At 36.4% G+C, this 26,232-nt stretch overlaps 1 protein-coding gene across 3 annotated transcripts in view; it reads left to right on the forward strand.

Moving 5' to 3' along the window:
- LOC149174415 (uncharacterized) overlaps positions 1 to 16,300 on the forward strand; it is a 35,366-nt gene extending 19,066 nt beyond the window's left edge. For all 3 annotated transcript variants that reach the window (XM_089419333.1, XM_089419335.1, XM_089419334.1), the window contains exon 4: positions 15,673 to 16,300. In XM_089419333.1, coding sequence (XP_089275459.1) covers positions 15,673 to 15,908 — 236 coding nt within the window. In that variant the 3' untranslated portion in view covers positions 15,909 to 16,300. The remainder of the gene's footprint in view (positions 1 to 15,672) is intronic.
- Positions 16,301 to 26,232: the final 9,932 nt, after the last annotated feature.

A 26,232-nucleotide genomic window follows, 5' to 3' on the forward strand; every position in this document is an offset into this window, starting at 1 on the left:
TTCACTGTGATTTGACTAAATTTCAGCCCCTTTTGTTCAGCTACCTCAGGCCAAAATTCGGCCTCTTTGTTCCAGACTATGACTTGGAGTAGTGTTGACTATTTTCCCTCTCCTTTGACTGGTTTGACTTCGGAAATATTGAGGTCAATGATTGGATTTTTGTTTGGAATATTTTGATGTACATTTTAATGAATTGAACTCTCTCTCATAAGGAAAGATTGTTGGGTTTTCCCCTTGTGGGTTTTGCCTTGGTCGCTGACCTAAATTTTGGTTTCTTGTCTTATTGTTTACTGTGATCTCTATTGCTCTATTGAAGAAGTTAATGGTTGAATTTTTTCATGTATAACTGCTTAATGATTGGAATGCTATAAGAAGTCTAATTGTATCATTGGAAGTAGTTATCAGTTTGAAAAATTGTACCAGTCTTGATTGCACTAGAAAATCAACATGGAATCAGAGCTTTGGTGAAGGGAAAGAGCATTGAGAGCACCTTGAAGAGCATTGGGATTCTACATCTTTTGTTTTGATTGGTCATCTTCATCATGAATTCCTTCATGAAGACAAAGAACAAGCTTGAAGGAGCTACAAATTTTAGGGCATGGAAGACTAGGATTGACCTAGTGCTTGCAAGGAATAAGGTCTTGGGTATTGTTTTGGGAAAAGTTACTGAACCAACTGATCAAGTAGGAAAGGACAAGTTTCATGAGGATGACATCTTGGCCATGAGAATCATTGTGGAATCTATTAAGGATCATTTGATTCCTTATATTGCTGATCTCAAATCCTCCTAGGAGATGTATGATGCCCTCATTGGATTGTACACCATCAAAAACATCAATCAATCTATAAGTCTATGGGGTCAGCTTCATGATGTCAATATGACAAAATGATACTTTGGCATCATACTCTGCAAGAATATCTCAAATAAGAGATCAACTCAAGGCTATTGATGAACATGTATCCAAAAAGAATTAGTAGTTGTAGAAATAGGTGACCTACCTGAATCTTGGGATCCTTTTGCAACAAGCATTAGTGGAAGAGAAACTTCTCCCACTTTTGACAAAGCTATGCGCTGCTTGCACTCAAGAAGAATCAAGGCTCCTATCCAAAGGCAAAATTTCAATCCCAGGTGAAGATTCTCAAGCTTTTGCAGCCCACTCAATGAATAGCAAAGGTAGAAGAAACTTTGGATGTTTTCAAAGAAGAAGTACAAGTAAAAGACCTAATTCAATATCTGCTCCAAGAAGGGGACTTGCTCCACAAAGAAGACCTCCTCCTCCCTCTCAAGAAAGAAGAGACATGACACATGTTCAGTGTGTACGTTGCCAAGCATATGGTCATTATCAACAGTCCTCAAAAGAATGATTATCAAAGGGAAGCGCCATGCTTCTACAATTGACCTTAATGAACCCTCACATAAGAGGAGGCCTAGAAAGAGAGATTTTGATGATGAATACTCATTTTATTCTGCTTTTACAAGTTCCATTGCAGGTCATGATGAAATTTGGTTGGTGGATAGTGGTGCCTCTAGGCATATGACTGGTAGTCGTGAGAATCTCTCTGATTTGGTTGAAAAGAAGATAGCCCAAAGGGTTGAGCTTGGAGACAATGGCAAGTATGAAGTCAATGACATTGGCTCATCATCCTTCCAATTGGAATCAAGAGGTAATGTATCGATTAACAATATTTTATATGTTCTTGGTTTGAAGAAGAATTTGTTGTCTATTTCATCTCTTGAAGACAAAGGGTATGGAATTGCATTCGTTAATGGACAAGTTCTAGTATGGAAGGACTCCTTTGAATGTGCCAAAGTCATTGGTGTACGGATTAGAGGCCCATATCGTTTCCTTGGTCACTCAATTCAAGCCTTGATACACAACACATCTGATCTTTGTGAACTATGGCATTGAAGGTACACTCATGTTCATTATAAAGCTTTGTCTAGAATGAAATATTTTGTTAAAGGTGTACCTGAAATCAAGATTGAACATGATGGAGTTTGCAAAGGATGTGCTCTTGGGAAAAATGTCAAAGGAAGATGTACTAGCAGTGATAGTAGATCCAAAGGAATCTTGGATCTTGTGCATTCTGATGTTTGTGGGCCTATGTTTGACAAGTCCTTGGGTGGTCATTTGTACTATGTCACTTTCATTGATGATTACTCTTGTAAAACATGGATTTATTTCTTGAAATCCAAGGATGAAGTATTTGAAAAGTTTCAAGAATTCAAGGCACAGGTTGAAAATGCTATAGGAAGAAGGATCAAGACTTTAAGGTCTGACAATGGAGGAGAGTATGTATCCAAGGAGCTGATTGCTTTCTACAGGGATGTTGGAATTAAGAGGGAGTTGATAGTTCCCTACTATCCTCAACAAAATGGAATTGTTGAAACGAAGAATAAAACTATTATGGAAGTTGCCAAAGCCATGCCTCATGATCCAGAGTTGCCAATGTTTCTATGGGGTGAAGCTTCAAAGACAATTGGTTAGGTTCAAAATAGATGCCCACACCAAATATTGGATTACAAGAAACCTGAAGAAGTCTTCACAGGGGAGAGATCCAATGTTGAACATTTAAGAATTTTTGGTTGTTCTGTTTATGTTCATTTGCCCAAAGGAGAAAAGGATGAAGTTAGAACCTTTTGGGAAGAAGGGAACTTTCATTGGCTACAATGAAATTCAAAGGCCTTCAAGGTCTATTTACCTTGGCAACGTTCTATTGAAACTTGCAAGGATGTTATTTTTGATGAGGATACTGTTTTCTAGAAACCCAAGTGTTAAAATTGGAAACTAGGGCCAAACTCCATGTGGGTCATCTTATTTATGGCAGCTGATATTTTTCTTGGATCCCTCTCATCGAGAGGTGTAGTATTGATCTAAAGATCATCCGATTCCGATAAGTATTCATGGAGTTATGAATTTATTTGTGTTATAAGACAATTCGTCAAGGTCGGTCGACAACCAAATAAACCCCACATGTGCTCAACGTTTTAGTATAAAAAGAGGTGACTTGATTGTCATTTGTACACACACTTCACCCTTAATTTCTCTCCACTTGTTTTGGGTTTTAGTGGAAGAGAAGTCGAAGAGGAGGAAGCCCTAAACGCAGGTCTAGAAGGAGACCCTATTCGCTGTAAAAGAAGAATGGCCTAGCTGCAGGTCTTGTGAAGGTTTGGCCGCAGTTCAAAGGGAGATCTAGCACGGTGAAGGAGGCCTAACAACTGACCCTAAACAGTGTTATCACACCCTAGATGCCCTAATCCATACGTTGTTTGAGACAACCCTTAGACGCTGGAAAAGAGGCAGTAAACTCGCTGCGCTAACCAGCAAAGAAGGTAGGGACAATGTGGGTGGTTTAAGGCTGTTAGAACCTCTTGTTGACTACGTGGAGGGTTGTTCCATGCTACAAGGAGGCCGAGTTAGGTAAGGAGAATTGCAGACTCTTTGTGGGTAGCTTTAAGGTAAGGGTGACACTGTTTGGTTGGCTAATAGGTGACAATAATCCCTGTGGTAGGCTGCAGGCCTTGCCTAACTAAAATAGGGATAGCGTGGAGGCTTCTTGGGCTGAAAGGTATCCAGAATAGTGACACAAATGGAGGAGACCCTCCCTTGAGAAGGCCGCAATTTTTGAGCGATGTTTTAGGTGACTGTTTGAGGGTTGTTGTAGCACATGGGTGCCCTAACCAGTGATAGTAAAGAACAACAACAAACACAATCTTCTACACCTCCTATCTGCGGTAAGAAAGAGACATTGTTGTGTTTTTGGTGCACATCTTGTCCGCTGTCCTAAAGACCTGTCAAATTAAAGAGAGAGGTCTCTTTAGATGAGGAGATCTTATGTGTTGTCACAAAAGGTTCTTATCAGCGGTCTAGATAAAGGAACTGCTACCCGTACCTAGCTCCTATAACACAAAGATCAACATTGTGTGTTTCCTAGGACTGTGGGATCATAGTCTATCTAGATGCTAAGACTATGTGGCAACTGCTAAGGCTGTGTGGCAGCATGACAGAAGTTATGGTGCAGCATATGTGTATCAGGGTGTGCAACACAAGTGTATCAAGGTGCAACATATGTGCATCAGGGTCTGTAGCACAAGTGTATCAAGGTGTAGCATGGTGTATCAAGGTGCAACATAAGTGTATCAAGATGCAGCACAAGGGGATGCAACATGATGGGCACAGTAAGGTACAATTTGAAAATGCAGCACAAGGAGGTGCAGCATGATGATATGGTGCAACAACATGATGTGTGCAACATGATGATGAAGAACAACAAGATGGGTACAACTCTGTGATGATGTTCATGGTATGATGGTGCAACATGGTGCAACACTATGATAGGGTGATGGAATCACATGAGTCCATATCAGTTACCTCACGAGACATCTTCTTAGAGAAGATCTATGTTCTTATCTTGTCAAGTCAAAGTGTTGACTTCTGTTGTAAATGTACTATCTCTCTCTCTCTCTCTGTGCTGAACTGTTGAAGAACATATAAGAAGAATTGATCAAGGGTTTCCCCACATTGGGGTTTGTCCCTGGCTAGCACCACATCTTGTGTCCTCTTTTCTTGGCTTGTTTTTTGCAATTTATGTTTATGTTCTATCTGCAATTTACTTTAATGCTGATGTGATTGCTAATCTGGAAAAGATATTGAGCTAATTGTGAAAATTGAAATAAATTGCTCTAAGCGTAGAACATACCTAAACTTAACACCAAGGGATCACACTTGGACTTTGATGATGAAATGCAGGTTATACCTACGAATGTGGAATCAAAATCTAAAGAACCTAAACCTATGGAACTTGATTCTCATGAAGAGTCTGATGGTCCACATGAATTTTTTGACTCACCAAGAGTCACTATACCTGAGACTAGAAAGAGATCTACCTGGCTTGAAAGAACGTTGAAAGACGCTGAAGGACATGCAACACCTCGTGGGACCTTTTAGGAAAGCAAGAGGTCAAAGAAGTATTTAGGTTATGCAACATTAATGATCAAGATCATTGCGTCTGAGCCATCCACCTAAGAAGAAGCAGCTAAACATCAAGTTTGGAAAGATGCTATGATTGAAGAGTACTGATCTTTATTGAAGAATGATGTTTGGGAAAGCATGCCAAGACTTGAAGGGAAATTGTCTTCCAAATGGATCTACAAAATCAAGCATGCAGCTGATGGAAGTATTGAGAAGTACAAGGCAAGATTTGTGGCCCGAGGATTCTCCTAGAAAGAGGGAGAGGATTATGAAGACACATTTGGTCCCGTTGCTAGGTATTCTTCTATTAGATTTGTTGTTGCTCTTGCATCTATTGCAGGTTGGAAATTGTATCAAATGGATGTCAAGACTGCCTTTCTCAATGGAGTCATTGAAGAAGTTTATTTTGAGTAGCCTCAAGGCTTTGACATTCATGATAGAGAGATGTTTGCAAATTGAAGATAGCCTTTTATGGGCTTAAGCAGGCTCCTCATGCATGGTACTCGAACATTGATAGCTATTTGTTGAGCCTTGGTTTCAAAAAGAGCGATGTTGATTTGAATTTGTACTTCAAAGTTGTTGAATGTTAGCCCTTGATTTTGCTGCTCTATGTAGATGATTTATTCTTGACAGGGGTTGAGGTTCTCATTGTCTAGTGTAAGAGGGAGATGATTTTTGAATTTGAAATGAAGGATGTTGGTCTTATGCATTACTATTTGCGATTGGAAATATGGCAAAACCCTGATGAAATTTTGTTGGACAAGGCAAGTACACTATTAAGATCCTTCAGAAATTTGGCATGATGGACTACAAGTCCATGGACACTCCCATGGTGACAAATTGAAGACAATACGTGATTGTGATTTTGATATGCTTGATCCTTTTATGTATTGCAAATTGATTGGCTCATTGAACTATCTGGTGAACACCAGACCTAATATTTGCTACGCTGTGAATGCGTTGAGCCAATTCTTGGTTGAGCCTTGGCATGTGCATTGGGTTGCAGCGAAACTAATATTGAGATACTTGCATGGCACCATTGATTATGCTCTGAGATATGTTTCTAGTGGAAAATATCAATTGCATGGTTTTACTAATGCTAATTGGGCTAAATGCATTGACGATAAAAAAAGAACTTTTGGTTTCTGTTTTAGCTTGGGCTCTACTACGATTTCATGGTCTAGTAAGAAGCAAACTTTTGTCGCTCTTAGTACGACCAAAGCTGAGTATATAGTTGCATGTTCAACATGTTGTGAAGCTGTGTGGCTTTTTAAGTTGTTTTCTAGTTTGTTTGTTCATGTTGATTTGGGGTAGCATCGAATGTGCTCTAGCCATGAAAATTGGTGGAGAGGCTAAAGCACATGAGATCTCCAAAACCCAGAAATCGTTTTGGAAAAATCCATCTGGATGAAGAGTTATTAAAATAATTAATATTTTTAATGAGTTCCTAAGTCTAAACTTAGGGAAATAAAAATATTAATGGGTATTAATAAAGATAAGGATGAGAAGCTTCCAAAAGATAAGGATCAAGTCTATTTTAATCTTAGCCGTTGATTAGGGACTTAATCTCGATTGTTGATTCATCAACAGGAAAAATATAAAAGAAGACTTGAGGGTCAGTTGGAGATACACTGAGGGAGACCAATCAGTTCGATTTCTGGAGCGGGGTTAGCTGAGAAATTCGAACTAGAGGTCTAGAGCGTAGCAAGAGGCAATAGGTATGTAACAGAGAGTTGAGAACAACACCAGAAGATCAACGCAGAGGGTAGAGAGGCAGACGCAGAGGCAACAGGACTGTGCAGTCACTAGAGGGCCTGTGTGGGTGACACAGAGAGGCCCAGTGTTGACGTAGAGAGGCAGGAGTTGACACAGAGGGTCAGGGAGCTGTGCAGAGGCCAACAACCTTGACGTTGAGACTGAGAGAAGTGCTGGAGAATTTATCTCTGTTGGGTAAGCCAGTGTGGCACCCAATTGTATTCAAGAATCGTTGATTAATAAAATCCTCCTCTGCTCCACCGGTTTTCCCGCATTGGGTTTTTTCGGGGACAATTGTCCAAAATATTTGTGTCAATGTGTATTGATTCTTGTGCATGTATCTGTTTTTGTATTATGGTGTGATATCTATAGCAGAATTTATTTTAATGTTTACTAAAGGGTTTTAGTAAATAACTTATTGGAAAATAAGTAGGTAAAATAAATCAATTGTTGCAAAGATAGAATTTTCATAGTTTAGGTGCTGGAATTGGCCATTGTATATTGTGATAATCAAAGTTGTGTAAAGCTTTTTGAGGACCCAGTTTTTCATGACAAGTCAAAGCACATTGGGATCAAATGTCATTACATTTGGAATATTGTCTAGAGAGGAGTTGTGAGGGACAAATATGTACCTATTGATGAGCAGGTTGCTAATGTTTTGATGAGACCATTGTCCCGACTGAAGTTTGCTTATTTCAGAGAACAACTTGGAGTTGTAGAAAATCCCTCTCTAGGAGAGAGGGAGCATTAATTGTATAGCATCATGTGATTGATCTTCCTTGGAATTAGTTTAAAGACTAACGTTTACGGTCAGGAAGATTGACCTGGTTACTCCCTTGGGTCATTGAGATTGAATGAGAAATGAATGTGGTTGGGGAGTTTGGTTTTTGATTTTGAGGCTTGGAGTGATTCCTTAGGTCATTGTGTTTCATTGAGAGACTAGTGGGTTTGGTAGGGCACACTGCTATTGAGTTCTCTCCCTTGGGTCATTGTATTTGATTGAGAGACTATATAGTTGGGGAGATTGATATTGAGATAGGGATATCTCCCTTGGGTCATGCATTGAGAGACCTTGTTTATGGTTGGGGAGATGAACCTTCTATACTCTCGTGGGTCATTGTGCTTGACTGAGAAACCATTGCATATGGTTGGAGAGGTTGGCCTTATTGATTGGTCCCATTGGTCAGTTGGGCACTCACCTTGATGCCATTGGGTTTTGGCTTGTGGGATGAGTTTGATGCAATGTATCTTTCCTTATGATGAGGCATATACATCTGATTTCTCTCTTGGGTTGTTATTGAGAGATCAATGGATTGGTCTGGGAAATTGATCTTGAGAGTGAGTGAGAGAGAGAGAGAGAGAGAATGAAAAGTACCTCCCTAGCTAAGAGGGAGTGTTGAAAATTGGTAGCTACGGTTAGTTTTTTCATTGGAAAATGGAAGGGGAAAGTTTGTATTTTCATGTTGACCAAGCCGGCCTCATTTGGAGTTTATACGAACCCCGGGTTGATAATTAAAGTCAGTAGCCTTGGGAGTTGCAGCATTCTTGTTGCAATACCGAGGCTTATCAATCATTAGCATGATCCAAGTGACTCTTGTGAAACCATCAATGAATAGAATGAAATGTTTTTTGTCCTCTTGGACATTGTTTTCTGGTTGGCCCACACATATCAGTATGAGTTGCCCTCACTCATTGAATGGATTGGACCCTATGGTCGAAACCACCCTCCTAATTCGCATAAATAGAAGTTCGATTGACCTCATTTGACATCTCATCCATCACATCAAAATTCGATCTGAAACAAGGAGATTCATCTACACGTGTGACGGAGAAAGAAGAAGAATATTTGTGTTGACCAGCTCTCTTGATTTCTGTTTGACCAGTGTTGACTTGGGATTATTTGCTTCTGTTTGATCGAGATTTTGACTGGTTTTGGAGGCTGAGATTTTCTGTGGTTTGTTGACTGAGCTTGACCGAAATTTTGCTCCTGTTCTGGCTCGTTGACCAACGGTTGACAGCAGATCAACTTCTGTGCTTTGATCGAAATTTGACTGTAGTTCGTTGACTGATTTGACTAAATTTTGGCCCCTTCTGTTCATCTGCCTCAGGCTGAAATTTGGCCCCTTCTGTTCAACTACCTCAGGCTGAAATTCGGCCCCTTCTGTTCAGCTACCTCAGGTTGAAATTTGGCCCATGTTGCAGACTGACTTGAACCAACGTTGACTATTTTCTCTCTCCTTTGATTGGCTTGACTTTGGAAATACTGAGGTCAGAGATTGGAATTTTGTTTGGAATATTCTAATTTCTGATGTACATTTTGATGAATTACATTATCATGAGGGAAGATTGTTGGGTTTTCGTCTTGTGGGTTTTGCCCTGGTCACTGACCTAAATTTTGGTGTCTCGTCTTATTGTTTACTGTGATCTCTATTTCTCTATTGAAAAAGTTAATGGTTGAAATTTTTCATGCATAACTGCTTAATGATTGGAATGCTATAAGAAGTCTAATTATATCATTCTAAGTAGTTATCAGTTTGAAAATTTGTGCTAGTCTTGATTGCACTAGAAAATTCAACATTGAGGAGTTTCTATTTTTCCCACAACCAAAAGGAGTGCTAGTCTTGATTGCACTAGAAGCAAATGTTTCCAAGACCAAACTAGGAATTTCACCTCCATTAATCCTTTTCTTGTTGCCATAGTTTTAGTTACTGTGATGAGGGTTGATTTTAAGATATTTGTATAAAGAAACTTATGAGAGATTTTTCGGCGTAAATCACATGATATTTCATTTGTCGACGCGTTTCGAACCAACCAGTGTGGTTCATCGTTTATTGCTTTATTCTATTTTTTAACTTTAATCAAAAGTTAATTTAACAGTTAAGATAAATGATTAATTATACTATTTTCTTTCCATCACTTGACTTAGTCTATCAATATATTTTTGTTTATAACTAACTATTTTCTTAAGAAATTTATATATATATATATGTGTGTGTGTATGATATATATTAATAAAAAAATTATATATATATATATATAATTTTTTTTATAAAATAGTAAAGACCTTTAGGTAAATTCATATAAATAGTTAAATTAGTTAATACCTCTAGGTTAATGTGACAATTAGAGAAACAATTAATTAAATCTGAATATTTAAAATCTTATTTTTTCTAACACTTGACTTATTCTAATATTTATATTATATATTTTTATTAAATAGTTAATACTTTTTATAACTAACTATCAACTTAATAATCATTTAAAAATAATTTGTTATTTATATATATATATATATATATATATATTTAAAACCCCTTAAAAAATTCATGTCCCTTTGACTTTTAATTTAATGATAATATAACTAACCAACTATGAAATTAACTTATTTTTATGACCTTGGTCTGTCTAGCTGTCCCCCAGTCATATTTAGCCGTTAGTCAATATAGCCGTTCCCTGTTCAAGAATTATAGCTGTTGGAGGTTTCGCTGGGACTATTTAACATGCAATTCTTGATCTGATTCTTCAACTTGTCCTGACAATGAAACACATTGGTTGGTTCGAAACACGTCGACAAATGAAATATCATGTGATTTACGCTGAAAATTCTCTCATAAATTTGATATGGATCACAGAAGCCTCAATTCAACAATAAAGAAACTTGTTAGTCATACAAAAAATTAGCAAAATTGGTCTTTCTGGATTTGATAATCATAGCCTATGTTTTTCCCATGTTCACTATCATACCTGTGCTAGAACAAAATCCTTGAGAATTCTTAGTTGCATGTCTATATCAGAGGGACACCTCTCCATAAGAATAATATAATCAACATAAAGAAGGATATGACTATTCAACGTAAAGTAGTGCCAGCACACCCTGCTTCCTTTGAACATGTCTCTAACTTGTCAATGTAATGCCAGAAAGGGTAGGGTGCAGGGAACATCCTTGCTTAACTCATATATTACAATTAGTTTCTTCCTACCAATCCTCATTGTTCTTGAACTTAGAAATAACATTTTAGTAAACCTTATCACAGCAGCTTTCAACTCAAGTGGAACCTTTAACTTTTCTAATCTATTCCAAAATGTTAAATTCTAGGCACTGTGTCAAATGCTTTCCTAGAGTCATGAAGCGATTTTTTTTAAATGATTTCTAGATTCAGGTGTCGATTTTTTCAGCTTCTTGAACTTTAGAAGCACAAAACATGTGTATATATTCAGGCCACAACCTTGATATTCTTAAATGTCCCGTCAAAAAATTATTTAGAACTGTGTTGAGGCAATTCTGGTCCTGATCATTTGGGCCGATGTTATTTTGTATATGCTATGTTACTGTTGCAAAAAAATGATGTAATGTGCATAACAGAAGGGCAAGAAACAAAAATTTTATTGCTGTTCTATATATTATGAGGGAGTATATGACATCTAATGTTGTGAAAGAAGCAACAAGGGTCTCAGTGTGGTATGGAGGCTGTGCTTTGAGAAGGATGCTCCTTATATCTATCCTATCCTAGAGTCACCCAAAGTTTGAATGTTTGTTGCATTTAAGCAGGGGCAGACATGGTTGTGCCAATTCCGAGGCCCTAAATCAGGATTTGATAGTCTCATTTATACTTGATTCTGTGGGGCCAAGGTAGGGATTATGGCTGGGCTGTGTCTACACTTGTATAGATCCATCTTAAACTTTGATCTATTAAACACCAAGAGGGATCAGATTTTTTAAGGTGTAATATTTTTAATCATTTAATCATGTGTCATTTATTAATTCATTTGTATTAAATGGCAAAAAAATTACACCTTAAGGAATTTTATCCCTCTGGGTGCTTGATAGATCCAGGTTTAAGATGGATCTATGCTGGTTGATTTGTTTAGGTGTTGTTATGTACATTTGTACATCTGTCTATTTTGTAATAAATTTAAATTTGTCTTATATTTTATTTATTTATTCTTAATGTAATATTCTCTTATTATTATTTATATAGCATTATTTATGCCAATGCGACAACATCTCCCTCATACTGGGCTGTAGGGCACCTTGCTACTATCAATTCAATCATAAACAAGGACTAAGAGTGAAACACATGGGTTTTGGCGTATCCAATAATTCAGTGAATACTGATTTATCCAAAAGAATGGAATACAACGTCAGGTAATTCCAGATATTATGTGGAAGAGTGTGGTGCCAAATTCAGAAATTTCTGGTTGTGGTCATGATTAATTCTTAGGAATTGTAATATTGACCACATTGAATCTTGTTGCTCTGGTTAGCTTAGATTCACTATTCTTCTTTTAAACGTCATACCTATCAGTGGACCATATGTTGCTCATTTTCATTTTATATAAACCTCAAGGCATGGGGGTCAGTGGCTTTCCTTGCTCTTGTTGCATATGGACATGTTTGCTGGATCACTTTCCTTGCTGCAATTTTACCTGGCCTGCGCTCATTTGTATAGTTACCACGATCTCAAAATTTTAGTTAAAGTTATAAATCTACCTTGTCATTGCTTGGAGCTTTGTCCTGGTTCAATTTCATATTAGCTTCCGTACAATGCAGATTCTCTAGTGCAGTTTGCAGTGTGTTTGGAACTGTCCATTCCCTAGCCTTGATTGGGGATTAATCCGTCTCTGGCCATCGGAATCATCGAATACATTCACAATCATTTCATTCTTAGTCGCAAGGCCTTGTGGGGGTTCGGAAAGCAAATAAATTGGTAAATTTGAGTCACGTGCAAGGTTTTTTCACTTTGGATTGTAGATGACATGTTGGCTCAAGCTGTAAATGGCATTGGTATTTTCAAATTTTTTATCCTGATTTCTTCCATAAGCTAAACAAGCAGTAAAACGAATCAAAGTTCTTTGCGTGTGAAATATGTAATTGATGTGAAGGTGAGATATGTGGGTCCTCCAAGTATGCATCTCTATGTGCATTTTATTGTTTTAGTATATCCTTGTCATGGGATATATCATATATGTTTATGTTAATTAGAATACCCCTAAAATAATAAGATTCTGCTTTCAAAATATGAATATAATAAAATTTATATCAATATATTAAATGTTTGGAGATGACTGTTTGAAACTTTGAAGGATTGGGTACACAACTAAAATTTAGTACCGTATCTCATCCACAACCATATGGGCACAGACGGAGAACAAATATGATACTGGACGGCATAATTCACACGTGTGATGGACAAATCATTGAAGTGGGAGGACTGCTTGCACCCAGTGGAGTTTTCTTATAACAAGGGACAATAGGCATCAATTAAAAATGGAACTCTTTATGTAAAAAGATGTAATACTCCTATGAGTTGGGCTAATCCAATGGGACATTGGGCATCGATTAAAAATGATTCCCTTTGGGGCTGTTTATGGAAACAAATGTAATACTCCAATGAGTTGGGATAATCCAATGAACAAACTCATGCTTGGACCAGAAATGCTTAAGAAAAGAGAGTGAGAGGTTATCGAGATTAAGCAAAATCTAAATGTAACTCAAGACTTGCAAAAGAATTATGTAGACAGGAATGAAATTCATAAAATTTTTAAAGTTGATGTACATGTCTATCCCAAAATTAAACTACGGAGTGCTCTGTGACGTGGAGCTTACAAGGGGATTGCACCTAGGTGAGTCCTTTTGGTATGCATTTTTATGTGGATTTCATTGTTTTACAGTTTTAGTATATGCTTGTCATGGGCAATATGTTTCTGTTAATTACTAGATCCCTAAAATGGTAACAATTTGCTTTCAAAATTCCCCAGATGGGGTGCTTGATTGTCAACAAGTTGTGGGGGTGGGGGAGGTGTTAGTGCCACCACCGCACCATGATTTAATGGATGGGACGTGGCATTACACCGCCGCAGAAGCATTAATCCTTTACCACCTTTAACAATGAGCGGTTGTTGGAATTCGAGGGAGGCCATTTTGATCCACAGTACAATGTTAAATGTTCAGTTCTGTTGGAGATTGGGCATATCCATGGCCTGCATTCTTGGTGAAACATGGCCGCCGGAGGGCCCTGTCATAGGTGCACAAGAAATGAAGGAAGGTTTCCTCATGAGGCAAATGGTGATGTTTTGGTTTTATGGTTTCAGATGGCACGTGAGCTGCCATCCTCCGTTAATCAATCTGCTAGTTTGGCGGTATCATGGCTCTTCTTGGAGCAAGAGATCTCCGGAAACAACATCTCCCAACAGGTATCCATTCCAATTTTCTATATATTTTGGTTTTCAGATGTTTTCTCTTATATCGATTTTCTGGCTCGGTGTGGGATCTTTGTAATAGTCTGGTCCACTCTCCTCCTTTCCCTCGCGGCATAGAGCCTTTCTTGGCTTCTTCCCCTTCCACTTCTTTTTCTCTTGGCTGCTTTTGTCCGTTCTCCAGTGGTTTTGGTGTTTCCCTATTGTTTTCCCCTCTTATGCGCTCCACTCTTTTGTAATTCATCTCCGGGCTTTCTCTATTTGTCATCCCCCTTCATCTTCGATGGCCCTCTAGCCTTGGCTTTAAAACCACTCTCCCCGCTGTTGTCTGCTTCCTCCTTGATGTCAGTGATGCCTCGTCAGAGAGTGAGGGTGAGAAGGGTGGCGGCCGCTCAACATGTGCAGGAGAGTTTGCGTGCCCAGTCAAGAGCTGCTAGCTCTCCCCGGGCTGTAGAGAACACACCCCGCTTTCCATTCAAGTTGAAATCAAGCAGGATGAGTGCGAATTTGCTGGAGAACGCTGATTTCTTTTGGACGTTGAAGTTCTAACAGATGTGGGTGACTGGGTACCTGACACGGGTCATACATGTGGCGGGTAGAGCCAATATATGTATACTGTGTACATGTATTGGCACCTTAAGCACTTATTGGGCAAAGTGTTATTGGACAGAAATGAGGCTAAAGAGGAGGTTCTTTTGGTACTGGATGACATGCAGTTTACTTTACAATCCTGGACAGAAGATTCAGCCGTGTGGAAGCTTACTTTAGCATACACCCTGACTTTGGCTGCTTTCCTGGAAGCAGCAAGGAACCTATTTCAGTTGAAGCTATGGACTCTGATAAGTCCATGTGATTGTTCTCTTTATGTTTACTGCAGTGTTTTTCTGGTTTCAGTGTCTAGTTATGCATTCTGATTTTGGCCTTCATGGCCTAGGCTTAGCTCTTAGTTTTCTAGTCCGTTTGATTACTATTAGTAACTGGTTTATATGGCTGATAACCAAACTTCAGTTTTGTCTCTGGTCTAGTTTTCCTAGCGGCAGACCAGATTGAACATTCTCATGTTTTGTTAGTTTTTTTTGATATGTGAATAGAAATTTAATCTTAAAAAAAGTGCGCTTTCAAAATATGAACATACTAACATTTTATATCAATATATTAAATATGAAAATTACTTCTTTTAAATATTGTCTTTAATTAGGCTATTTTATGATTTGATTCCCCTCTTCAAGATGTCTGATAAATCCATAGAATTGACACTGACTTCCTTAATCATCTTGGTGATAATTGTTTGCTTCTCCCAACAATATGCTTTTGGAATAGTTTACAATTTATTTTGCTAATGTCAGTAATGTTTGGCAGGTAAGGCTGAAAATTTGTTTCACCATGTGTTTTCCTGGTACAAATGGCTGCTAATATGCTTAGAAGCTTAAATTCTTGCTCTATTTCTGGACTTTACCGAGCTAATTTGTTTCTGAAAAGAATCGCAATAATTGAAGAGGGAGCCTTACAAATTTCTTAAGAATAAACAGATCTCTTTATGATTTTCAAATCAACTTTTGCAAAACTAGAACTTTTGGAGTTTTTCTCGAACTTGGCTTTATGCATATATGCCTGTAATTGTCAAATTTACATTTTTTGCATTGAAGTTTCTGTACCAATTGTGTGTTTTGTATTAGTTAATATTTTCCCTGGTGTATTAGTGTTTTGGCATTGAATATAATGATAAAATCATCTCTTTTGGCCGCAGAAAAGGACCTATTCAAGGAGATAGCAAGGTGTTGCACACACACAATCCTAGCAGCATGTGGGATAGAGCATTCAAGGTCTAGAGTGCAACCTTTTGAAGTAGTATCTTGTTGCCACACTGATCGAGTTCATCAATGTTCGGAACTGATGCCTGGGTGCTGTACTGACTGTTTCAATTCATTTGTAAAAGAATTGGTGGCTGGGATTGTTGATCGGAAAGTAGAGACTAATGCATAGACATCTTTGAATCGATAGTTTTATTCTGTCATGTGATAGAATTTTAGTGATACCAAGGGTACTTTTGTGGGCCCATTTTTCCTATAAAGACTACTCACATAAACTCTATTGAAGAGAGTGAGCTCATTCTTCCTATAAAAGCTACCCACAAACTCTATTGAATAGCATGGAATTTTTTCCCTCGATTGCTGGAATAGAGCAATTGCCATTGTAAAATATCTGGAATTCATAAGGCTCAAGGATGCGTCATATGACCTACCATTTTGGGGTCATGTTTGCCTATTGTGCAAAGACAAACTTGGGTGAGGATGAAGGCAGCGAAGGTTCTTTCTTTCACATTGCATTATTATTTTCTTATTCAACTCTATTCATTTCATTTCTAATATTCCTAATGGGTGTTTAGAATTCTAATGGACATAGATGAAGGCGAGTGTTTGCTTTAGATGGGATATCTATTCAATTAGTTGGCAATGGTAAGGAGGATGAAAGGTTCTGTACAAAAGGTGTGAATTGTAATGTATGAATTTAATGGCGTTCTCCAAATTTTGAATCAAGTTTCTATTAATCACAAAAGTGAAATATTATTAAACAATTTGTTCAAGGAAAACATAGACGAGTGTAATAGGTGTTATTAGTTAAATTGTTTTGGCCTGTAATTATAATGAAGAATATTACAGAAACTGCGGACCATTTCAGAAGACTGTAATGGGAGTGGTGAAGCATAAATACTCAACAAGTTTTAGACTGAAACAAGTAACAACCTGATATAAACACAGGAAATTGAACATAATATAAACACATGAAATTGCAAGGAAACTGGTTGACTTTTTCAGAAGACTCTAACGAGAGTGATGAAGCATAAATACTCAACAAATTGTAGACTGAAAACGAGTAACAACATAATATAAACACATGAAATGAAGAAGCAAACTGGTCGACTTAAAAAATCACAAAAATGCACACAATGCGAAATTTGAGGTTTCTATAAATCGAAATCCTTGTGATATCTTTAATGCTGGTATTATATATATTTTGAAAATTTGGAAAATATATGTTAGGCGTTGAAGATGTAGGACACGATGTTGTGGGAAAGTATGAAACCCTAGGTTGTGATTTTATAATAATAATAGGAAAGTGTCATATTTACATGTCTAGTTAAACTTTAAATGTTTTACTTAACAATTGGAAGGTATGAAATACTAATGATATCTATGAATGTTTGTGATTTTATACTAATGGGAGGAAAGTGTTTATCAAATGTTTAACATAATAAGTTGTGCTCATTAATGTTTGTGATTTTATAATAATGGGAGGAAAGGAAAGTGTTTATTAAATGTTTAACATAATAAGTTGTGGGAGGAAAATGTTGAATATTAAATGTTTAACATAACAAGTCGTGGGAGGAAAGTGTTCAATATTAAAGGTTTAACATAATAAGTTGCAGATAGAAACAAATAATAATAAAAACAATAAAATCTTCTTCATTAGTTGAATAATAATAAAAACAATAAAATCTTCTTCATTAGTTGAATGAAAGATAAAAAGGAAACCAATACAAAGTATTTGATAGAAACAAATAATAATAAAAACAATAAAATCTTGTTCATTAGTTGAATGAAAGATAAAAAGGAAACCAATACAAAGTATTTAAACAATTAAAATATTTGTGGTACCTTTAATGTTGTCCTTGTATATATTTTGAAAAATTCGAAAACACATGATAGATGATGATGTAGAGCACAAGGTTGTAAGAAGGTATGATAGATGATGAAGATGTAGAGCACAGGGTTGTAAGAAGGTATGAAAGCTGTTAGATGTAGATATTGCCCGTTAATATTTGTGTGTAATGATATGAAAATGATAATGGGATTACTTTTGGTTTATTGCATTTTATGAAAAAAATAAGAGATTAATTTGTTTGCTTTATAAATTTATTCTATAATCCAAAATATTTTAAATAAGTTTTTTTAAATCTTTAGTTTTCATGAGTTATAAGAGTATTATTTTTGAAGATTGGTATTATTTTTTTTTCTAAGTTAGGTTAATTCTATTACTGAAAAAATATTGTACATTGAGGCCTTAGCATGTGCACATCCATGCATGAGTGTATGAGTGTTGGCAAAAAACAACAGAAACAGAGTCTGGACTGTTCATAATGGGAAACTAGTCCGAATCAAAAAACGATTGCAAAAATTAACTCGCTGCCCACGCAGGGGAAACCAACGATTGCGCACAATTTTTTATCAGTTTTTCAAGTTGAAACAGAGACCAACCAAGTAACCAAATACCATCAGTTTTTCCAGAACCCCCATTAAAGAAACTAGAAAGCAAAAATCCCAAAAACTTGAGAATAGCAGACACGTGGCAGGCTGTGTGGCAAATACGTGGCAATTAGTGTTGCTGACTAGGAGCGAGGCGGAGAGGACAGGGGTTCCTCCATGATGAAGCACCTGTAATCCTCCATGTCGACACCTCCATGATGAAGGCCCTGTAATCCTCCATGTCGACACGTACTTGTTGTGAAGCCTCCGTGTTGTTTGTCTGTTGCGCCGGTTGTTCCTCCTCGATGAAACAGCGGTAAGGATCCACGTCTTCTTCTTCATGCTAGTCCTGGTCCGTCTCCTTCCCTGTTTGTCCCGTCTCCTTCCCCGTTTGCCGCGTCCCTGCTCCGTGGGTGCTCGTTTGAGCCATGTCTGGTTTTGCTCTAGTGTGGCCACCACCTTCAGTGGCTTGCTCCTTAATTGCTCTGGTGTGACCACCCCCTTCAGTGGCATGTCCCTCAATTGCTTGCTCCATCTCGTGAAAGGTTATGGAGATGGTGGCAGTGATGATGGGCTTGTACATGGATGAACGAAAGGTGAATTGGGTGGAATGGAGATGCGGCTGTGGGGTGGATGGAGAGCCCCTGGGAGGCAAAGCAGGATTGGAAGGAATGCCACTGGGAGGCGAAGCAGGGGACGTCGAATGGAGGCGGTGAGGTTGAGAGCGACCTCTTCCACTACGGGTGTTTGGGTAGCACCCAGTAGTCTGCTGGGCCAGAGAGGAAGTGGAATCAGAAACCAGAGAATGAGGGGGATGAGTCAAGCTTCCTCTGCTTCCTCCCCTGCGACTGCACATACGATGACGCGTTCTCGGCATGTTGGCACCAGATGTTTGATAATTTCTTCCGGGATTAGGCTCAGAGTGATGCAAAGGCTCAGTGGAATTTACGGGCGGCTCAGAGGAGGGACTAGCTGCAAACGCCGAGTGGAAGATGAAATGGCAAGCTAGGCTCTGAGTGAAGTGAATTCCCGGGCCTAAATCAATGCAGCAGAGGAGGTGGTAGTGCCTCTCGGTGGTAGTGCGGGGGTTGGGTGTTGCAGTAGCTTGAGGGCAGAGGCATTGCAGAGGCAGAGGATAATGAACAGGTGTAGTGGTAAGATTATCACTGGAGGTCATTTTTGCGTGGAGCTGAGGTGGGTGGTTGCAGACAGGTTGGAGACACCGCTCCCTTAAATGCCATTTATGGCTGGTGTTAATGCCATTTTTAGACCGATGTGCCAGATTACGGAGGGCCATGTGGTCTGGGCACATGCCGTTCCGTTTTGCTGCCACCTTATTGCCCTTGTTGAGCACCCGCATCCGGGATGAAGATTGGTATTATTACAAAGATTTTGAAATTGAGATTTAATGTGGACATGAGTACTTATCATCCTCCATTTCTTATTGTCACAAAATTAAATGTTAAGATGTTTGGTTTAAGCTGTAAATATTAATCACTAATCAACATATCTATTAGAACATTTAATTATAGTCAATCAAACAATTTTGCAAGAGACACATCGATAATTATAACTAGCCCAACCATAGATAAATTGGTTTGTAAACATTGATAGGCATCGATCATGATGATCATCAAAACGCACACTTCATGACACGTTTCACATTGTTAAGACTAGTGCAATCATATAAATTAAATGGATGGTAAACCTATAAGCATCAATCCATGATAACTTATCCCATGATACATCTCACATTGCCTATATTAAAAAAAACATAAAATTTAACTAAATTATAACTTTATTTTATATTATTATGATTGATTATAATAAAATCAAGATAGAAGTTAAACATATTTACATTTTAAAAAACATGTAATAATTTTTTTTAACTATATTCACTTAAAATTTCTGAACTTGTAAATAGTTTTTGTTATATATGGGCCTATTTTGAAATAAACATGCTTATCAATGTAACATTCCCGCATTTCTTAATCTTCTATGTCTTGGATGAATGCATTCATTAATTGTTAATATCAAAATCTTCTTTTAAAGGGTTTGTGTTTTCGCATTGTCAGAAGCTTATGCAAGAGTCATGTGTTACATCATACATATTGAAATAATGTCCAAGAAGAGTTGCTTAATCACAATAGCTTTCTTTTGTTTTAAACCCATTAGTTCCACTTACATTTGTAGTTGGGTCTCATAGATAATTTTCTTGGTAATTTGGTTACTTTAGGACTTCTCAGTGATGAGTAGGCCTTTTCTTCATTTTCTCCTCTTATTTTTGGTTCAATTATGTATAATTGTTTTTTTTTTTCTGTGTCTCTTTGTTGTTGTTATGAGCAATAAAAATTATTTTTGGTTCAATCATGTATAATTGTCTTTTTTTGGTTACTTTGTGTCTCTTTGTTGTTATGAGCAATATTTTTTTTATCGGTGTGATGTGATTAAATGGACATTATATGTAGTAGTACACTTTGTTATAAAATTACATGTTGGGATTGATTTGGTAGAAAAAAATTATAGGGATATCAAAGCAACCAGACTTTATGCTTGTATCTTTACCTTAGCTTTCATAATGCTTGTTGCTTCTTTTTTGGTATCAAGTTAGAGTAGGTTTACCATTTCTTAAACTATTTAACTTTTTGGTCATTTTCTCAATTTTGCAAATCTCTAACCAGCAGTTTATTTGAACCAAACACACCATTGATTTGCAAGGACGTCCCGGCCGGGTCCAAGCTTTTCATGCAAATTTCTAAGTCGTAATCATCCTTGCCTTTTCCGTTGGTTGAGTGTTTGTTTAGTTCAACATCAAGTTTGATTTTCTTTCTTTGAAATTGTGACACATTATTTGCTACATACTCTCATTTACTTTATAGGTGTTTAGTACTAAGTTTGAAGCATGTTTGCTAGGTTCCTCTCACACCTTCAGAAATATTAGATTTGCGTTGGAATTATACTAAGCCACACTTTCTGCTCTTAACCCAACGCATTTTTTTGGTTATGACAATGAAATTGTTTTGATAATTTTGTGTTTTATGGTTATGACTATGGAATTGTTTCGATGATTTTGTGCTTAAATATCCACCTTTTTAAGAGATTTTTATTCATTCATTTGTCATGATATTCTTCATGTGGTTTTCTAATATTAAACAGTTTTTATACTTCATGTGGGGTTGTAAGATAACCAACATAGATCTGTTTTAATCCAAACTTAGTAAACACCAAGAAAAATCAAATGACTAAAAAAATGCACCTTAATAAATTTGATCTCTGAGTACTTAATATATTTGGGTTTAAGATGAATATATGTTGGTTTAGGTTTTTAGATATAAAAACCTTTATATGATTTAAATTCGGTTAACTAATATAATATTGTGTTTTTTTTTAAGCCGTTCTTTTATTGTAATTTTTATTTTAGTTTTTAATTTTTTTAATGTAACATTATGGGACAACATCTTCCCCATACTAGGTTGTAAAATCCCATTTCGCTATCAAGTGTCGAGAGGGATTAAATCTCTCGAGTTGCAAACTTCTTTTAGACTGCAAAATTTAAAGGTTTGCACCTCGAGAAATTTGATCCCTCTCAGTGTTTAATAGATGCAGGATTAAAATGGATCTACATTGGTTCTTTAATAAATGCACCTTAATAAATTTGATCTCTGAGTACTTAATATATTGGGTTTAAGATGAATATATGTTGGTTTAGTTTTTTAGATTTAAAAGCCTTTATACAATTTAAACTTGGTTAACTAATAAAAATATTGTGTTTTTTTTAAAGCCCTTTTTTATTGTAATTTTTATTTTTAATGTAACATTATGGGACAACACCTTCCCCATACTAGGTTGTAAAATCCCATTTCGCTATCAAGTGTCGAGAGGAATTAAATCTCTACTGCAAAACTTAAAGGGTTGCACCTCAAGAAATTTGATCCCTCTGTGTTTAATAGATCCAGGATTAAAATGGATCTACATTTGTTCTTTAATAAATGCACTTTAATAAATTTGATCTCTGAGTACTTAATATATTGGGTTTAAGATGAATATACGCTGGTTTAATTTTTTAGATTTAAAAGTCTTTATATGATTTAAACTCAGTTAACTAATAAAAATATTTGTGTTTTTTTTTAAAGCCATTTTTTATTGTATTTTTTTTTTAATGTAAGATTATGGGACAACATCTTCCCCATACTAGGTTTTAAAATCCCATTTCGCTATCAAGTGTCGAGAGGGATTAAATCTCTTGAGTTGCAAACTTCTTTTAGACTGCAAAACTTAAAGGTTTGCACCTCAAGAAATTTGATCCCTCTCAGTGTTTAATAGATCTAGGATTAAAATGGATTTACATTGGTTCTTTAATAAATGCACCTTAATAAATTTGATCTCTGAGTACTTAATATATTTGGGTTTAAGATGAATATATGCTAGTTTAATTTTTTAGATTTAAAAGCCTTTATATGATTTAAACTCGGTTAACTAATAAAAATATTGCGCTTTTTTTAAAGCCCTTTTTTTATTGTAATTTTTTATTTTTATTTTTTTAACGTAACATTAGGGACAACATCTTCCCCATACTAGGTTGTAAAACCCCATTTCGCTATCAAGTGTCGAGAGGGATTAAATCTCTTGAGTTGCAAACTTCTTTTAGATTGCAAAACTTAAAAGTTTGCACCTTGAGAAATTTGATCCCTCTCAGTGTTTAATAGATCCAAGATTAAAATGGATCTACATTGGTTCTTTAATAAATACACCATAATAAATTTGATTTCTGAGTACTAAATATATTTGGGTTTAAGATGAATATATGCCGGTTTAGTTTTTTATATTTAAAAGTCTTTATATGATTTAAACTCGGTTAACTAATAAAAATATTGTGTTTTTCTAAAGCCATTTTTTTATTATATTTTTTTTATTTTTATTTTTTTAATATAACATTATGGGACAACATCTTCCCCATATTAGGTTGTAAAATCCCATTTTACTATCAAGTGTCAAGAGGGATTAAATCTCTTGAGTTGCAAACTTCTTTTAGACTACAAAACTTAAAGGTTTGCACCTTGAGAAATTTGATCTCTCTCAATGTTTAATAGATCCAAGATTAAAATGGATCTATATTGGTTTTTTAATAAATGCACCTTAACAAATTTGATCTCTGAGTACTTAATATATTTGGGTTTAAGATGAATAAATGCTGGTTTATTATTTTAGATTTAAAAGCCTTTATGTGATTTAAACTTGGTTAACTAATAAAAATATTGTGTTTTTTTTAAAGCTCTTTTTTATTGTAATTTTTTATTTTTATTTTTTTAATATAACATTATGGGACAACATCTTCCCCATACTAGGTTGTAAAATTCCATTTCGCTATCAAGTGCCTATAGGGATTAAATCTCTTGAGTTGCAAACTTCTTTTAGAGTGCAAAAATTAAAGGTTTGCACCTTGAGAAATTTGATCCCTCTCAGTGTTTAATAGATCCAGGATTAAAATGGATCTACATTGGTTATATATATATATAAACTCCACACTCAACAAAGAAGGAATTGCACATCTCATTCATTTTGAGTAACACCAATAAAATGTTTTGCCCATAGGAATTTTTTAATTTTTAATTTCTCTATAAAACATATATCTAGTGATATTCAAATATTTTACTTAACATAGGCATTGAAATATTTTGTCTATAGTCCACATTGTCGCTCGCTTGGTACGAACAACCTCACTATAGCCCTTGGATTGAGAGAAACACTGATTTCTTTTCTCAACACACATACACTCTCTCTCTACACACACACACACTTGAAATGAAAGCATTGGAACCTTGGAGTACTCCCCGCATTTCGTGGATGGTAAACCATGTAAACCATTAGCCCTGATTACAAAGCCTTGCCCCAAGAGAATCGAAGAGAGTCGAACCTGTGATCAATAACAACTAGCAACAATATCAAAGAACTTTTCGTTTAGCTCTAGAGACCCTTAGGGCTAGCTCTCTCTGTCTTTATATATATATATATATATATATATATATTATTGATTTTTTCCCTTAGCGCATATATATATATATATATATACTCTCTTTTCTCACTTTATATGCTGATATTAAAATTTTAATATATATATATATATATATATATATATTATTTTCTCTCTCATGAAGTTCATATTGAAATATTAGTTAACATGAATATTTAAATATTTTATTTAAGATTATATTGAAATATTTTTAAATAGTGAAACAATTAGGCATGTAAAGAAATTTTTACTTTCAATTATTTTATCTGTATATAAAGTTGGTATAAAATTAATAAAATTATGTCACTTAATATGGAAATTAAAATATTTTATTTAAGAGTGATAAAAATTATTTTCTTTTGTTATTAATATTTCTTTGTTAAGTATCACATAACAACTCTATGTTGAGGACTAGGAATTACACATTGTAGGATGTAATATCAATATTATTTTAAATAAGATGTATCAGTTCTATATTGAGTTGAGTAGTAGAAAGTAATTAAAGAAGAAATTATATTTTTTTTTTTTTTAATTTTTTTTTTTTTTCTCAATCTGGCTACTTCTATTATTGATACAAAAAAGTTACAGCAAGGCCGTGGTCTTGAGAGTTCTGCCCTGAGAATGGCATATTACAAAAAGCTCATGAGGTCAAAACAGTGTGAACCTTCATCAGTAAGTTGACTTCATCTTCGACACAACATAGATTTGAACAAAGCGGGGACAATATATTGGACCAACATGCCACAGTGTTGAGTGTAAACGACACATGGACGGACATAGACCTGAGACAAACAGTAACTGCACGAAACAATACATAGTCATGATAAGTATAAATGACACATTGACAGTCAGAGACCTGAGACAAACCGTAGCTGCGAAAACAAAACATAGTCATGCTGTATCAGTCATCATCAGTGGTATAAGGCTCCTCGACGACTCTGCATCCATATTGAAGAGAGTCCTCCGAGTTAGAATGTGGAGCCACCGAGCCTGTGGGTACGCCACGTACAGGCGCACTTGGGCCTGCAGGAACGGCCGTGTCCAGCATCGAAGCACTCCCCATGACCGGGCGCAGGTTATCCACTGGATTCACATTCCTCTGTTCGGCAAGTGCTTCAGGATGGGCGGCTCCCAGATCCCTGTTATCTTCACATTTTTCTATGGTGACAGAGACTATGAAAGTGGAATTAGCGAGAGAGCATGGAATGCGATAACGTACAGTGGGATGAGCAACATGCTTACATTCGACCCTCCCAATTCTTCCACGACCCCTGCCTCTTCCGCCTATTGTGACCAGTGGACTGCCCCGCCCAAGTTCCAGTGTTTCAGAAGACCGCTGAGAGGTCGCTCGGCCACCAGAGCCACCTCGTCTGCTCAATAACCTGGGCCTTTCACGCGGCATTGTGGCGTTCAGAGGGTGAATGCAAATAGAAGAGTGCTCTGAACTAGACAACAACAGAACATCAAATGGTTCATATGAACCTGGCGCACTAACGTGCTCGTGTTCGCTAGCGGAGAGACTCAGAAAAACGCACAGCGCTGCAATCCAAGGCGCTGCAGAGGAATGCAACAAAGCCGCGGGAGCAGTTCGCTTATGGAGCGCCATGGCACTGTTAACCTTGCAACAGATGGACGAAGTTAATGTCTTCATAAATGAACTTGTGCGAGCCCAACTCGCCTGACCAGCGTTATTACTCGTGGCGCATGGGGGCTAACACCTACCCATGTGATACGCCTTCCACGTAACTATTGAGCTGTTAACCACCCGCATCCGGGGTTATTTTCATTTATTTTATCTCTATATAAAATTGATTTAAAACTATATTATTTAAAATGACCATTAAAATATTTTGTTTATATTTAAATATTTTATTTATAATTAATATTTATTTTTCTGTTATTAATATTTATAATAAATATAGAAAAATATTATTATTATTATTATTTTATAATTTTTAATATAATAATAATGTAGTATCATAATACAATATCTCTCTTATTAAGTTGAGTTGAGAAGGTGATGCTTTCCAACTATGTATAACACTTGTAATAA

Source organism: Pinus tabuliformis, chromosome 4_1 (assembly GCF_031772625.1).
Source record: "Pinus tabuliformis cultivar Carrire ecotype Pingquan chromosome 4_1, CPIR1, whole genome shotgun sequence".
NCBI lineage: Eukaryota > Viridiplantae > Streptophyta > Pinopsida > Pinales > Pinaceae > Pinus > Pinus tabuliformis.